The sequence below is a fragment of the Mastigoproctus giganteus genome, chromosome 3 (genome assembly GCF_048544385.1).
Source record: "Mastigoproctus giganteus isolate SK-2022 chromosome 3, ASM4854438v1, whole genome shotgun sequence".
NCBI classification, from domain to species: domain Eukaryota; kingdom Metazoa; phylum Arthropoda; class Arachnida; order Uropygi; family Thelyphonidae; genus Mastigoproctus; species Mastigoproctus giganteus.
Window position 1 is genome coordinate 106486425 of NC_143577.1, and position 14488 is coordinate 106500912.

At 38.9% G+C, this 14488-nt stretch overlaps 1 protein-coding gene across 3 annotated transcripts in view; it reads right to left on the bottom strand.

Annotated features, from left to right (window-relative positions):
* Positions 1-14488, bottom strand: part of LOC150088207 (uncharacterized) — a 376069-nt gene that overhangs the window by 54695 nt on the left and 306886 nt on the right. For all 3 annotated transcript variants that reach the window (XM_090369384.1, XM_090369385.1, XM_090369386.1), the window contains one exon: positions 5256-5458. In XM_090369384.1, coding sequence (XP_090225510.1) covers positions 5256-5458 — 203 coding nt within the window. The remainder of the gene's footprint in view (positions 1-5255; positions 5459-14488) is intronic.

The following is a 14488-nucleotide window of genomic DNA, read 5'->3' on the forward strand; positions in this document are numbered from 1 at the left end:
CCTTAAGTTTAATTTTCAGCCATTTGATATTAACTATCTGTTTGCACATGTTGACATTTGTTCCAAGCTTTCCCTTCATGAGGGTGGTAACTGATAGCAATTGTTCCTTTTATTCATCTTTATTGGCTGATGGTAGCAATGAAAAAGATATACCATACTCTTTTATTGAAGGGTGATATTCTTACTTAGCCATGCTGGAGTGAATTATTTTTGTTTAAATAGCAAACATAAACAAAACTTATCTCCATTTTCAATCTCCACTTGATATTGCACAGCAACAAAGCTTAATTATAGAAAAAAAAATGTATCAAGTTTCAATACTGCAGTTCTTTTCAAAAATCAGACCAACAATTGCAGTGTAAAGTGTTAAATTTTAAAAGAAAGGAGTGCACATTCCCATTACATTACAAGTAAAAAAAAAAAAAAAAAAATGTTTTTGTCTAACAAAAAACCCCTTTGCCTGATCTCTTTGTTACACAATTAATGTATCCTGGACTTTGTATTCAATGTGTACTTATGTATTCACACTTTGCATTATGCCTTTAGCAGTTTTTAGCATTCTACATGTGATTTCATAGTTTTGAAAAGGGCACCATTGTTTACAAAAATTTATAACTGAATATATCACAACTGGCAGCTTGTTTATATTTTGTGGGTTACTCGAGTGTAATTACCATGTCAGTGATGAATTTTAATTTTAAAAAAAATTTTTATTTTTTTATTTTTTTTTATTGTATCTCTAAATTTAGGCAAGATAGATGAAAAACTGAACATCTACAGTGATTACTCTGTGACGTCTTCTTATTCATAAAAATTTAATTGTTTAATTGCAAGCGTGTATTGCAAGGGAATACATTAGCTCAATATTCCACATTTGAAAACCACTGCACTAGTTGGTTCTCCCTTCTGTGAGGTATGGAGTTTGCTTTTGTTAGTGTCCTTTGTATAATCTGTATGTTTGCCATAACCTGCATTATTTTTCATATTACTTTTCGGGTACACGATCTGGCATTATACCTGAAAGTGTGGTATGATGAGTCATGGCAGTATTAGCATTAGCAGAGGCATATGATGCAAGAAAGCAAACTTATGCATCAGCCAAAAAAAAAAAACCCATTCCCATTTCAACCCTCCGTTAGGTCGAAATACCTGTCCAGCTGAGCCTTAAATTTATTTAGGCTATCAACTTCCACAACAAGGGATGGAAGTCTGTTCCACCAACCAACTACCCGCTGGCTAAAGGCAGATTTCTGCACATCCACCCTACATCTCTCTTTCCTCAATTTGAATTTATGCCCTCTCAGGTGATTATTCTGAGCAAGAGAAAGAATCCCATCGGCACTGAGCATGCTCAAACCATTCAAGGCTTTATCCACCTCTATCAGATCACCTAGCCGGTGCCTAGTCTCCAGACACTAATTTCCAAAACTTAAGCCTTTCTTCGTAAGAGCAACCCTTGGTTCTATTCACTAATCTTGTTGCCCTTCTCTGTACTCGTTCAATCAGCTCTTTATCCTTCTTGAAATGAGGCCTCCAGACCTGTATACAGTACTCAAGGTGTGGCCTGACCATTGCTTTATACAAGGGAATAATCACCTCCTTATCCCTGCTAGAAAAATTCCTGTATCATTGACAAGACACCATGAGCTACTCTTGAAGCCCATCTGCTTCAACCTTTCCAGATCCTGATGCAGCAGCATAGTGTCAGTAGTGTCCTTAACAACCCTGCCAACCTTTGTATCATCTGCAAACTTGGACATTAAGCTTGACATACCATCATCAATATCATTTAAAAATACAGAAAACAACAATGGACCCAACACTGAACCCTGAGGAACTCCACTAATAACATTAGTCCACGATGAGCAGTGACCATTGATTACCACTCTCTTGTCTTCTCCCCCTCAACCATCCCTTTATCCATAGCAGCAATTTGCCTCCAATGCCAAACTGCTCCAATTTGTGCAGCAGTCTTCCATGTGCAACAGTATCAAAAGCCTTTCTAAGATCCAAATATATAATATCAAAGTTATTCCCTGCATCCAGTTCTTTTGTGACTGCATCATAGTATCCAATCAAATTTGTCAGGCAAGACTTTCCCTTAACAAAACCATGCTGTTTCCGAGCTATAGCTGAAGTCTTGTCTAGATGATCCTGCAGTGCTTCTTTAACCAGTGCCTCCTTTAATTTTCCTGGAACAGAAGTTAAACTCACAGGTTTATAATTACTTGTGTCAGCCTTTGATCCTCCTTTGTGAATTGGGGTGATATTTGCACATCTCCAGTCTATGGGTAGCTCCCCTGAATCCAAAGAAGCTCTCATAATTATGGCTAAGTGTTTGCTTACTTCCTTTGCTGCCTCCTTTAATATAACTGGATAGATACCATCCACCCCAGGTGCCTTTTTTATATTTATCCTCAACAATTTCTCCTCCACTTTCCTCTCAGTTATTACAAAATCATCTAGCTCACTGCCAATGTTTACTTCACCTACGACATTCCCCTTCCTGAATAACTCCTCATGTGTGAATGTAGATGCAAAATACTCGTTTAGATTGTTAGCCACCTGAGCTGGATCCTCAACTGTTGAACCATCAACATCCAGTGGACCAATCTGATTCATCCCTTTCCTTCTTGAGTTTAAATAGGTAAAGAACTCTTTTCTGCTTTTCTTTGCATCCTTTGCCAAGGATTTCTCATAATCTGCCTTTGCCTGCCTAATCTCCTTTGTGACTTGGTTACAGACCAACTTATATCTATCATAGGCTTCCATGTCACCCATTAATTTATATGTTTTTTTTTTTTTTTTTTTTTTTTTTTTTTATGTGAACCCCAAACACGAGAGGTATTAGAACCTATAGTACTTAGTACCGTGCTTGGGTTGGGTACTTCCCCTATCCCATGCATTTTTCTTCTCTGCCACATGTCTCATTGGTTCATCTGACGTCCATTTAGGCCTAAACCTTGAACAATATTTCTTAGTTGGTATGTAAAGCCATGATAAGTTCTTTGAATGCTTCCCATTTTGAATTTGCTGTTGGTAACATCATCAGTTGGTCCCACTGTATAGAATTTAAATACTGTCTCAGACCATCATAATCGCCCTTACAAAAGCAAAAACACTTCCCTTTACCCCTGATGGTAGTTATCTCTTTGAGTAAATCCCACTTCAGCACACTGTGATCACTGTCACCTAGTGGTTCCTTTATCTGTAGATTCTTAATGCATGAAGAATCACCACTGATAATCAGGTCAAGAGTATTACTCACTCTAGTTTCCTCCCGAACATGCTGATGTAGAAAACAATCATTGAATAAATCAACAAAAGCCTTGCTAGTGTGTGAGTGACCAACCCACAAATTCCAGTAACTATCTTGGAAATTAAAATCCCCCATTATAAGACTCTCTGATTGACTGGCCCACTCTATTTCCCTGTACAGTTTCTTATTATACTCATCAGAGTCATTAGGCCTATAGTACACTCCTACTCTCAATTTTGATCTCCCAATGTTTATGTCACAACAAACTGACTTGACACTGCACTGTCCAGCGATGTCGACTGGCTTCACTTCCTTGGATTTTATGTGTTTCTTAATTAACAGCATAACCCTTCCTCCCTTCCTGTCCTGTCTATCCTGTACACATTGTACTCCCCAAATTCCAGTTCTACATTCCTTATATCTGTGTGACACCACGTCTCTGATATCCCAACAATATCTGCCTTTGTTGTTTTGAGCAATATCTCAAATTCATCAAATTTATTTACCAAACTCCTAGCATTGGTGTACATGCAAGTATACATGCACTTATTCCTATTCTTAGCTACCCTAACACAACCCATGTGTTTACTTGTACCACGACTCCCAGCAATCTCTGAAATATCCTGCATCTTGTTTTCCAGGCTGCTGCTCATCCCAATAGAAGCAGTGCAAGAATCACTTTCACCTCTGCCAGTGGCTACTGTTAATCTATTAGTCCTTGTATCCCCCCTAAGCTAGCAGTTTTGAACCCACTTAACACTGCCTCGATAGCATCAGCAAATATTCTTGCACCCTTCTATTTAAGTGTATCCCATCCCTGTAGAAGCAGTCTCACCTATTAACAAGTACAGACCAGGCTGAAAAAAATTCTACCCCTTGAACCTTGCACAATTTTTCCAGGGCCGGATTGATCGACAAGGCTCTCATCATGGTATAGCAAGGTTGCACTATAATTATTAGGGATGTTATCATAAAATGTCTCTCACATATTGTAGCTATCATCAGAAAAGAATTTAAAAAATTGTTTTTAACAATTCATAAATGGATAAAAATATATGGATTATGAAATAAATTCTGTTATTTTCTATTTGTTTGTTTACTTGCTTGCTTGCTTTCCATTTCCCTTTAATTTTGTTTATTTTATTTATTATTTATTATTATAACTTTTTTGTTAGCTTGGTATTCTCTTCAGTCACTAGCCAAAATTTGTTGGGTGACAATGCAGTATCAGTCATGGAAAAGTGCAGCCGAATTTTTTGTATGTTAAAAAGCCCAAGGGGATAATATATTGTATAGAGAATTGAACTACATTGCTGAATTTAAAAGGGATCAGTCATCAGAAATTAAATACCAGCCTGGATAACCACAGCAATTGATGGCATTCATGACCTGATTTTGAAATAGGTTGGGCCATGGTACATAGCAAAGACACTAAACATATCCTATGAAAGAATTCATCACATTGTGAACAAAGGACTGAATATGAAAATAATTTCAGCATAATGGGTACCAAAAACATGAATGCAAACCAGAAGCAGATGTGTAAAGACAATTCTTGTGAAATCTGTTCAGGATTCACATTTTTACACATCTGCCCAAGGGGTCTGTAAAAAAAAAAAAAAAAAGAGGGAACACTGCATCAATCATGTAGTCCTTAGGGATGACTATGTTGAATAAAAGTTGGTCTATTTCCAGCCTACTTTATTCTTCCCATAGTAAGACAGAAACTCTTCAGATACCCTCTTATTTCTCATCACTAGAGATATTTAATTTTACTAGCCTGTAAGCATAATTATTTGCATAATTAAGCAATATTATGCCACAATAAGAATTGCTAGAAACTAAAACAAATAATGCTGAAGAGGTGCTAACTGTTACCTGCAACAAACAAGAATTAAATTTAAAAATATCAAACTACCTAATGATAAAAATATAAACTAAATAAAAGTGTTAAATTATCTTTAATAAATTAAAATATATAGGAGAAAAGCCATACTGCTTTGTGATCCTCTTCTAATCCTGTCAAATTCTTGACCAAATAAATGATCTTCAGTTGAGTGGTTAGCCCCAGCTGTATTTGCAAATGGATTCCACTGAGAAGTTTCTGAAGCCAGATTTGGTCCAAGTGATCCAACGTCAGTTTTATTTTGAGATGTTTCATATGGTGTAAGAAACTGGTTTATTTCTTGTACTACTGCCCTAAAAAAAAAAAAAAAAAAAAAATGATACAAATACTGCACTATTTACTACTCACAGTTTGAACACAATCAGTTGAAACTGCAGAGTGACTGCTTCCAGCTAAGAGTACACAGTCATTTAAAGAACTGCAAGAAATTAAGTTAATTTTGAACCATTACCTGCTGAATATTTTACTCAAATCTCAAAGATGAGTTGATTAGGATATCCTCATCAACTTGTCATTCTAATAACATAATCATTTAGCAGGTAATGGCGGCAGCAGCAGCTGGTCACAAATACAGAATGAACTGTGCATATTCATATAAAAATGCACAGTTCATTCTATATAAAAATTCTATATTGTTGTTCTATATAAAAATTAAGTCAAATTTATTATAAACAAGTTTTTAACAGCAAAAGAGATATATTTTACTGTAAAAGCTTTGTTAAACAAAATGAACAGGGAACATGGTGTTCCAGTTAATAAAATTTGATTAATCAAATTTTAGTTTTGGAAACCATTTCATAGCATAAAATTTTAAATTTTATCAATACAACAACATGAGAAAACAAACCTCGAGTTCAAATATGCAACAGTAAGAAACAGAATAAGTGTATTTAGTCTGTTCAATTAAAATGAGGTAAAAGTGGAATAAAATAATAAGGTAAAAAGGTAGCTTTTGACATCCCAGGATGCCTTTGTCAATCACAAAGTTGTTAGCATTAGTAGAGGCATATGATGCAAGAAAGCAAGCTTGGCAGCATCAGCCAAAAAAAAAAAATCCTTCCTATTTCACCCATCCATTCAATCCAAAAAGTTTGTCCACTTCAATTTATTTAAGCTATCAACTTCCCAAATGGCAAATGGAAGTAGTTTATTCCAGCAATCAACTACCCATTGGCTAAGGGAAAATTTTCACATATGTATTCAACAACTGCCTTTCCTCAATTTCAGTTTATGCCCCCTCAGGTTTGTAATCTGAGCAAGAGAAAGAATCCCATCAGCACTGATGCCTGCTCAATCCATTCAAGGCCTTATACACCTCAATCAGATAACCTCGCAGGTGCCTAGTCTCTAGATGCTGCAATCTGAAGAACTGAAGTCTTTTTTCATAAAAGCACCCCTTTGTTCCCCTCACAAGTATTGTTGCCCTTCTCTTTACTCGTTCTTAACTCTACATCCTTCCTAAAATGAGGCTTCTAGACCTGTATGCAGTACTCAAGGTGTGGTCTGATCATTGCCTTATATAAGGGGATAATCACCACCTTATCCCTATTAGCAAAATTCCTGTATATCCCATGACCTACTATGGCAGTCTGTCTGCACTGCTCAAAAAACTTTATATCTGACTGCACAATTACCCTCCAAAAAACAGCATAACCCCTCCCATCCTTCCTATCCTTTCTGTACACATTGTACTCCCCAAATTCCAATTCTGCACTACTTACATCTGTGTGACACCATGTCTCTGATATCCCAACGATATCCACCTATGATGTCTTGACCAGCACTTTAAATTCATCAAATTTATTTACTATACTTCTAGCATTGCTGTACATGCAAGTATACATACACCTGTTCTTACTCTTACTCTTAGTCTCTAGATGCTGCAATCTGAAGAACTGAAGTCTTTTTTCATAAAAGCACCCCTTTGTTCCCCTCACAAGTATTGTTGCCCTTCTCTTTACTCGTTCTTAACTCTACATCCTTCCTAAAATGAGGCTTCTAGACCTGTATGCAGTACTCAAGGTGTGGTCTGATCATTGCCTTATATAAGGGGATAATCACCACCTTATCCCTATTAGCAAAATTCCTGTATATCCCATGACCTACTATGGCAGTCTGTCTGCACTGCTCAAAAAACTTTATATCTGACTGCACAATTACCCTCCAAAAAACAGCATAACCCCTCCCATCCTTCCTATCCTTTCTGTACACATTGTACTCCCCAAATTCCAATTCTGCACTACTTACATCTGTGTGACACCATGTCTCTGATATCCCAACGATATCCACCTATGATGTCTTGACCAGCACTTTAAATTCATCAAATTTATTTACTATACTTCTAGCATTGCTGTACATGCAAGTATACATACACCTGTTCTTACTCTTAGTTACCTAACACAGCCCACGTATTTACTTGTTTCATGACTCCCCCCAGCAGTTCCTGAAATCCCCAGCAACTTGCTTTAAGGGCTGCTGCATAGTCAGAGCAATAGGACGATAATTAGTAGTGACTTTTGGATTCTTTCCTGGCTTAGCAAAGGCAAGAACGATTGCCTTGCGCCAGGAATCCGGAAACTGCAATAAAGATTCTGTTATATAGAAGGAGCAGATAATCCATAGATTTTGGTGAAAGATGCTTAATTATTTCATAATGGATGCCATCTGGTCCAACAGCACTTGCTTTAGAAAGAATAAGAGCTCTTTTCAGTTCCTGTATAGTGAATGACCTGTTGTAGGGATAGACGCTCTTAGACTTAAAATTAAGTGCCTGTTTTTCAATTTTATGTTTCAGGACCAGGAACTCTGGGGAATATGAAGATGTTCCAGAGATTTTAGAGAATGTTTCTCCAAGAGAATTGGCTATTGCAGTTGGATCTGCAATAGTGCATCCATTATAATCTAGGATTGAAGAAGTGTGGGATGTATATTTTTCCTTCATTTTCCGGATTTTATCCCAGCCCAACTTAGTACTAGTGGACTGAGTAACTGATGAAGTAAAACGGATCCACAATTCCTTTTGACTCTGACGGCGGATGTAGTGTGCTTTGGCTCATGCGCGTTTAAAGACTATAAGGTTGGTCGTGGTAGGATATCGGCGGAATATCCCCCACGCTTTGTTTTGAGCCTTTTTTGCTGCTGTGCATTGTGAATTCCACCAAGGTTTGGGAAATGGTGGAAACCGAGCAGATGTTTTTGGAACAGCATTCGCAGCTGCTTGGACAATAATTTCTGTGATGTACATTACTGCATCATTGATAGGCTCCTGACTGACAGTACTGAGGTCAAAATTTGCCTGATGTTGGAAGGCAGTCCAGTCAGCCTGATCAGTCTTCCACCGTGGTAATCTGAAAGGAAGACATGGTCTCCCACTGTGTAACGAGGTTATCACAGGGAAGTGATCACTTCCGTATGGGTTCTCCTCCACTTCCCAAGTGTGTGAAGGGAGTAGAGAAGGGAAGCAGATAAAGATCAATGGCAGAAAACGTACGGGTAGGCATGTGGAAGAATGTGCTGATTCCCACATTTAGAAGGGAGAGGTCATCGTCATTTAGCATATGCTCTATGACTCGTCCCCTTCTATTATTGCTAGTACTACCCCACAGGGTGGTATGTCCATTAAAATCCCCTAGAAGTAAGAAGGGGGAGGCAACTACATTACAAGATCATCAAGGTCTTCCTGGGAGATGTCAGTCCCAGGTGGCAAATAAATTGAACAGACGGTTAATAGAAATCCCACCAGCCTCTATGTTGGTTGTAAGTAGCAAGGCCTGGACTGGGGTCTGGTTGCCTACAAGGATAGCCACTCCCTCCATGAGCAGGGAGATCTGAAATTCTGTCGTTACAAAAAATTGTGATGTTATGCATGGTGGGGTCATCATTTGCCTTTAGATAAGTCACCTGCAAGCAAAAGCAAACTGGCTCGTGCTTTTGCAGGGCCTTGATGTTATCAGTATTTCGCCGGAATCCACGACAATTCCATTGTAGGAATTTAGCCATTATTTTGGCTTGTTGGGTCCATCAGGCGGCTTCCGAGGTACTGAGGGCTTACTTTTGTCAGTCTTGGATTTATCTTTTTTGGGGAAGTGTGGACGCTGTCCCGTGTCCATTTATTCCTCCGCAAAGAGTTCCAAGACTGATTCATCCGGTACCTCCTCCGAACTTTTTAGCTTTTCTTTACCACTTGGTTTTAGTAGTGGTGGAGCACTAGGAGGTATGGATATAGGAGTGGCAGCTGATTGTGTTTTTTTGGTGGGCTTTTGTGAACTCAATAAATAGCGTGCAATTGGACTCTCTTGGTGGTATAGTCATCTCAGTTTGTGTACCGATAGTGCACTTTGCAGAAACCTTCTGGGCATATGAAGGTTTCTCGCTATTTATTGGTTGGATACGTTTTCTGGCCTCTGGGTAGGAGATATTCAGCTCTGTTTTCAGTTTTTGGATTTCTTTTTCATCCTTCCACCGCTGGCATGCTCTAGAGTAGGCGGGGTGCTCTCCTTGGCAATTGACACAGATCGGTTTTGGAGCTGAACATTCCTTGCTCTCGTGGTCTTTAACACCACACCGAGCACAGGCAGGGTTACCACGACAAGATGTTTGTGAGTGGCCGTATTTTTGGCATCTAAAACACGGCAAGGTTTGGGATATAAATCCTCACTGGGCAGTTTAGATAGCCTGCCTTGATGGAGCTTGGAGGCCGTGGGGTGTTAAACGTGAAGATAAGAACTCGGGTAGGGACGAGATTCCCATTCTTCCGTATTGATATTCTCTTGACAGCTGTCACTCCTTGGTCTTTTAATTCAGAGCAGATCTCTTCTTCAGAAACATGAAGAAGGTCCCACTCTGATATAACACCTCGTGAAAAATTCAGAGTTTTGTGGGGGGTTACGGTGATAGGTATTCCCCCTATGGATGTATAGATTTCAAAATTTTTACAGATTGTTTTGTGCTGGAAGCTTCAACCAAAAGGTCGCCAGAACGCAATCGTTTAACAGATTTTGGTGAACATGCCAACCCTTCTAATCCTTTCTGGATAAAGAAGGGCGACATCTCTCTGATTGACTGCTCTCCGGTGGAATGGAGAATGAGGAAAAGCGGTGTCATTGATGTCCTAAACACCTCTGCAAAAAGATTTGCAGAGGTGTTTTCTGCGTCATCATCTCAATTAGGTTGGGGCCTTTTTGGGGCCCCAGAAGAATTTAAATTTATAATACAGTCAGTCCTCGTATAGCACGATAGTTGTGTTCCTAGAAACCCTCGTGCAATGCAAAATCGTGCAATATAAACAACAGGCCCTATGGGATAAATAGGGTTAGGTGCTGACCACCCAAGATTGAACACATTTTTGTAACCAAAACATTACCAAACACAATAAATAATCGTAATAAAATACGTAAACATTTTATTACGACTATTACGTAATAAAATATTGCTAATGCTTTTGCTCCTATCGTAAGCAAACTTGTTTTTTGTTTGATTTTCTATCCAAACAGATGATAGCCGTTCCATCTCTTCCAATTCTTTGTGCCTTAATCTAATGGATTTTAATTACACTTTGAGTTATTCCTGCTATAAAACTTGTTTTTATTTTCTCTGCATTATTTGTAATTCTCGGCGTTGCCACATTTAGGTCTCTAGCACGTGCAATATCACATGGTCTTTCATTTCGCTCAAAGCGTTTCACAATTTCATATTTTTCCTCTATCAACAGAGGCTGACTGGCCATAAGCCTTACCGGGGAAACCACGGTGGGCCGGAGGCCGGTGTGATTTTGGCCATAAACCATAGTATGAGGCCACTACAAATTTTCCCGGGTAAGAATTTTTGACCCAGTCCGCCTCCGTTTATTGATATTGCTTCTTTTTTTTTTTCTCTCTGAATCTGCAGTGTCTTCACCAGGACGCTTTTCACACCTTTTAAGTATTTTACTCAGTTTTAGGGAACAAAGCACAATTACAAAATGAGGAGGCAGGTTTGATATACATAAACAAAGCTGTGCGGGTGTTGCAACTGAATAAACAACACCGTAAGGGCAGAGATACACACTATTAACACCTCACATTTTACTAAAGCACATTTCTAGGGGTTACTATCATAAAACAATAAAAACAATTTCCAGTTGCATTTCTGCTAGTGGAATCTGTTATAAACTGGTAGTAAACTCGATCTAATTGCATTTGCGATTATACTGATAGCTGGAATTGTGTTGGTTTTTACGTTATTATGGTGAAATGTGTTTCCCCTTCACTGATATAAAACACATAAATACATTTTCAGAATCTTCTCTTCATTCCTATCGTGCTGCGTTCGGTTGGGGTGATTCCGTGTTTGACTGCCAATTCTTGTAAACACAAAGGCGAATCGTGCATAAGTGAATTCGGTTCATGTTATATAAGATATCGTTCCCCTATTTATAAATCGTGTATGATCAAATTCGTGTAATGTAAACACGAGTTATACGAGGACTGACTGTACTCATAGGAGTAAAATAAAAATTTCGATGCCCTAAGTACCTCACCCACCACGGAGCCCTACGAGGGGATGGCCACTCGTGAACTAGCAGGTACTGCGTACACAAATGGAACGCCAAGTTAGCTTAGGAGCACCATACCCACATTTCAAATAAGCCTTGATCCCATCCCAGGACCAAAGGGAGGGAGACTTATTGGAACGCAGTTGACCCTAGCAATAAGAACGGCCCGCCGATTGATCTCAGTCGCGCCGGTCCGGGACCACCTGTCTTGTCGAAGCAGGGGCCAAAGTGGTGTATTAAGGCTGGGCCCCTCAACCACCAGGATCCCCCTTTCCAAATTCCACGGGTCACGGCGCATGGCTGCACACACCGGATTCCAAAGATGTAACCCTGGAACCAAGGTATGGGCGTTAGATCCCAGTGATGCTAATCTGGAAGCCCAGCAGAATCACTGGGAGGTCCCCTCATCACGTACAGGTGCCCACGTCGAGGGGATTGTGTCAATAAAGACTAATTTGTTTCTGATATATATTCTAATTTGTTTCTGATATTTCTTTAAAGATATAGCTTTCGTGTTTTCAGAAAATCTGTATTAAAAGCCTATTTATGGAAGACCAAATTTTCTGCATCAGAAAATTGTGTTCTAAGAACTAGAGCCTATTTTAAAACTAAAATAAGCTCTAATGTGTTTACATTACTTTCATTCTATTCTTGTTGTCTTACACTTGTGTGTATCTGATGTAATTCAACACTACCCTCACTTCATCACCAAAAAGAAAAAAAAATTGGAAGTTGATTACATCAGCATTACCATTAGGAGACATATGATGAAAGAAAGCAAGCTTGTACAGCATCAGCAAAAAAAAACTTCACATTTCACCCATCCATTTGCTACAAAAGTTTCTAGCAAATGGATGGGTGAAATGTTTATAGCTTAAGTAAATTCTTCCTTGAATTTACTTAAGCTATAAACTTCCACAACAACAGAGGGAAGTTTGTTCCTGCAAGCAACTACCTGCTGGCTAAAAGCAACATTTTCACACATCTATTCGACAACTGTCTTTCCTCAATTTCAGTTTATGCACCCTCAGGTTTGTAATCTTAGCAAAAAGAAGAATCCCATCAGCATTGAGCCTGCTCATTGCATTCAAAGCCTCATACACCTCAATCAGATCACTTCGCAAGTGCCTAGTCCCCAGATGCTGCAATTTGCAGACTTTCCAATAAATGTGCTAAGGCTGTTGTTCAAATGCTTGTTTCCATTTCAATTTCATTTTCTGCCTATACCAAAGCTCGCAACAATTGTAATACAGTTATTAATTAGTCCAAACTAGATTTCAAACAGGCTACGAGTAGAAAACTTGCTCCTTGACGAAATGATAGCCGGACATTTTGGTCTTTTGATGAATCTTGATGCTAAGAAAGCTCCAGCTCCTGATTGTATTTCTCCACTTGTTCTCAAAACCTGTGCTTCTGAACTTACTCTTGTTCTGTGTCACCTTTTTTCACGTTCTTATTTCAAATGTGTTTCCTTCTGCCTGGAAATTTGCTCATATCCAGCCAGTTCCTAAAAATGGTGACAACTCCCTCCCATCCAATTATTGTTCATTGCAATCTCCTCTACACTTTCCAAAGTAATGGAGAAAACAATTAATCGCCAATTCTTAAATTATCTGAGAACCTTCCATATGATCACCGATCACAAGTATGGATTCTGTGAGTGTCGATCTACTATTTACCCATCTATGGATAAATTCAATGGAAAAGTTTGGTGAAGCTCAAGCAGTTGCTCTTGACATTTCAAAGGCTTTTGATCATATTTGGCAAAAAAGGTCTTCTAAATAAGCTTCCATCTTATGGTTTGCCAACTGTTTTTTGTAAATGGGTATCCAGTTTTCTCTGTGACTGCTCACTGTGGGTAATGGTAGATGGCTCTTTGTCTTCTAACTTCTGCACAAATGCTGTTTTCTCAAGGTTCAGTTCTTTCTCCCACTCTTCTACTGGCGCCTCCGTAGCCAGGTGGGCAGGAGCAGCAGTGTGTAGCACACGCTTCTTGATTAGACCGGGGTTCGAGCCTGTGACCACAAAATACGGAGGATGTGGAAAGGTCAGGGAATGACCACCGCATATCCCCGGAGCAATATGGCCTTAGTTGCTAATGCTCCTAAAAACCAAATAACATACAAACAAAACTCTTCTACTCTTGTATGTTAATGATCTTCTTCCATTGTCCGGAAATCCTACCCATAGTTTTGCTGATGATAGAATATTGCATTCCACCTTCCACAGTTTGAGAAACCTTGCCCTGCTCAAACAGCTTCAACATCCTACTAATTCCTTAAATGCTGATTTCCAGGTAATTCTCCAGTGGGTCAAAAATAAGTTATTTGATTTCAATCCTTCTAAAGTTGTCCTGTCTTATATCTCGCAAGAAGGATTCTTCTACTCCTATGCTTACGTTCGACACACTCCGATTTCTAGGCAAGATCTTTCAATTTATCAGGGTAATCCCCAATATTAGGGATTACCCTGACTATCTCTCTTGGCATAAGCACATTACAAATATTGCTTTCTCCGCATTTGAAAAAACTGGGGTTTCTCCTTCACTCTTGGCATTACTTTTCATCCTAACAACTGTTTGCCTTGTATAAATCGCAAATCTGCTCTACAATGGAATATTGTTCCCATATCTGGGGTGGTACACCCAAAACTTCTCTCAGGCTTCTAGATTCCATTCAATAGAGGGCAGTTAGGTTAATTAATGACTCATCTCTAACAGACATTAGTCTTTAATTAACCTAACTGCCTCTTTCACTCTGTCTCATAGACGCTCTGTTTCCGCTGCATGAAT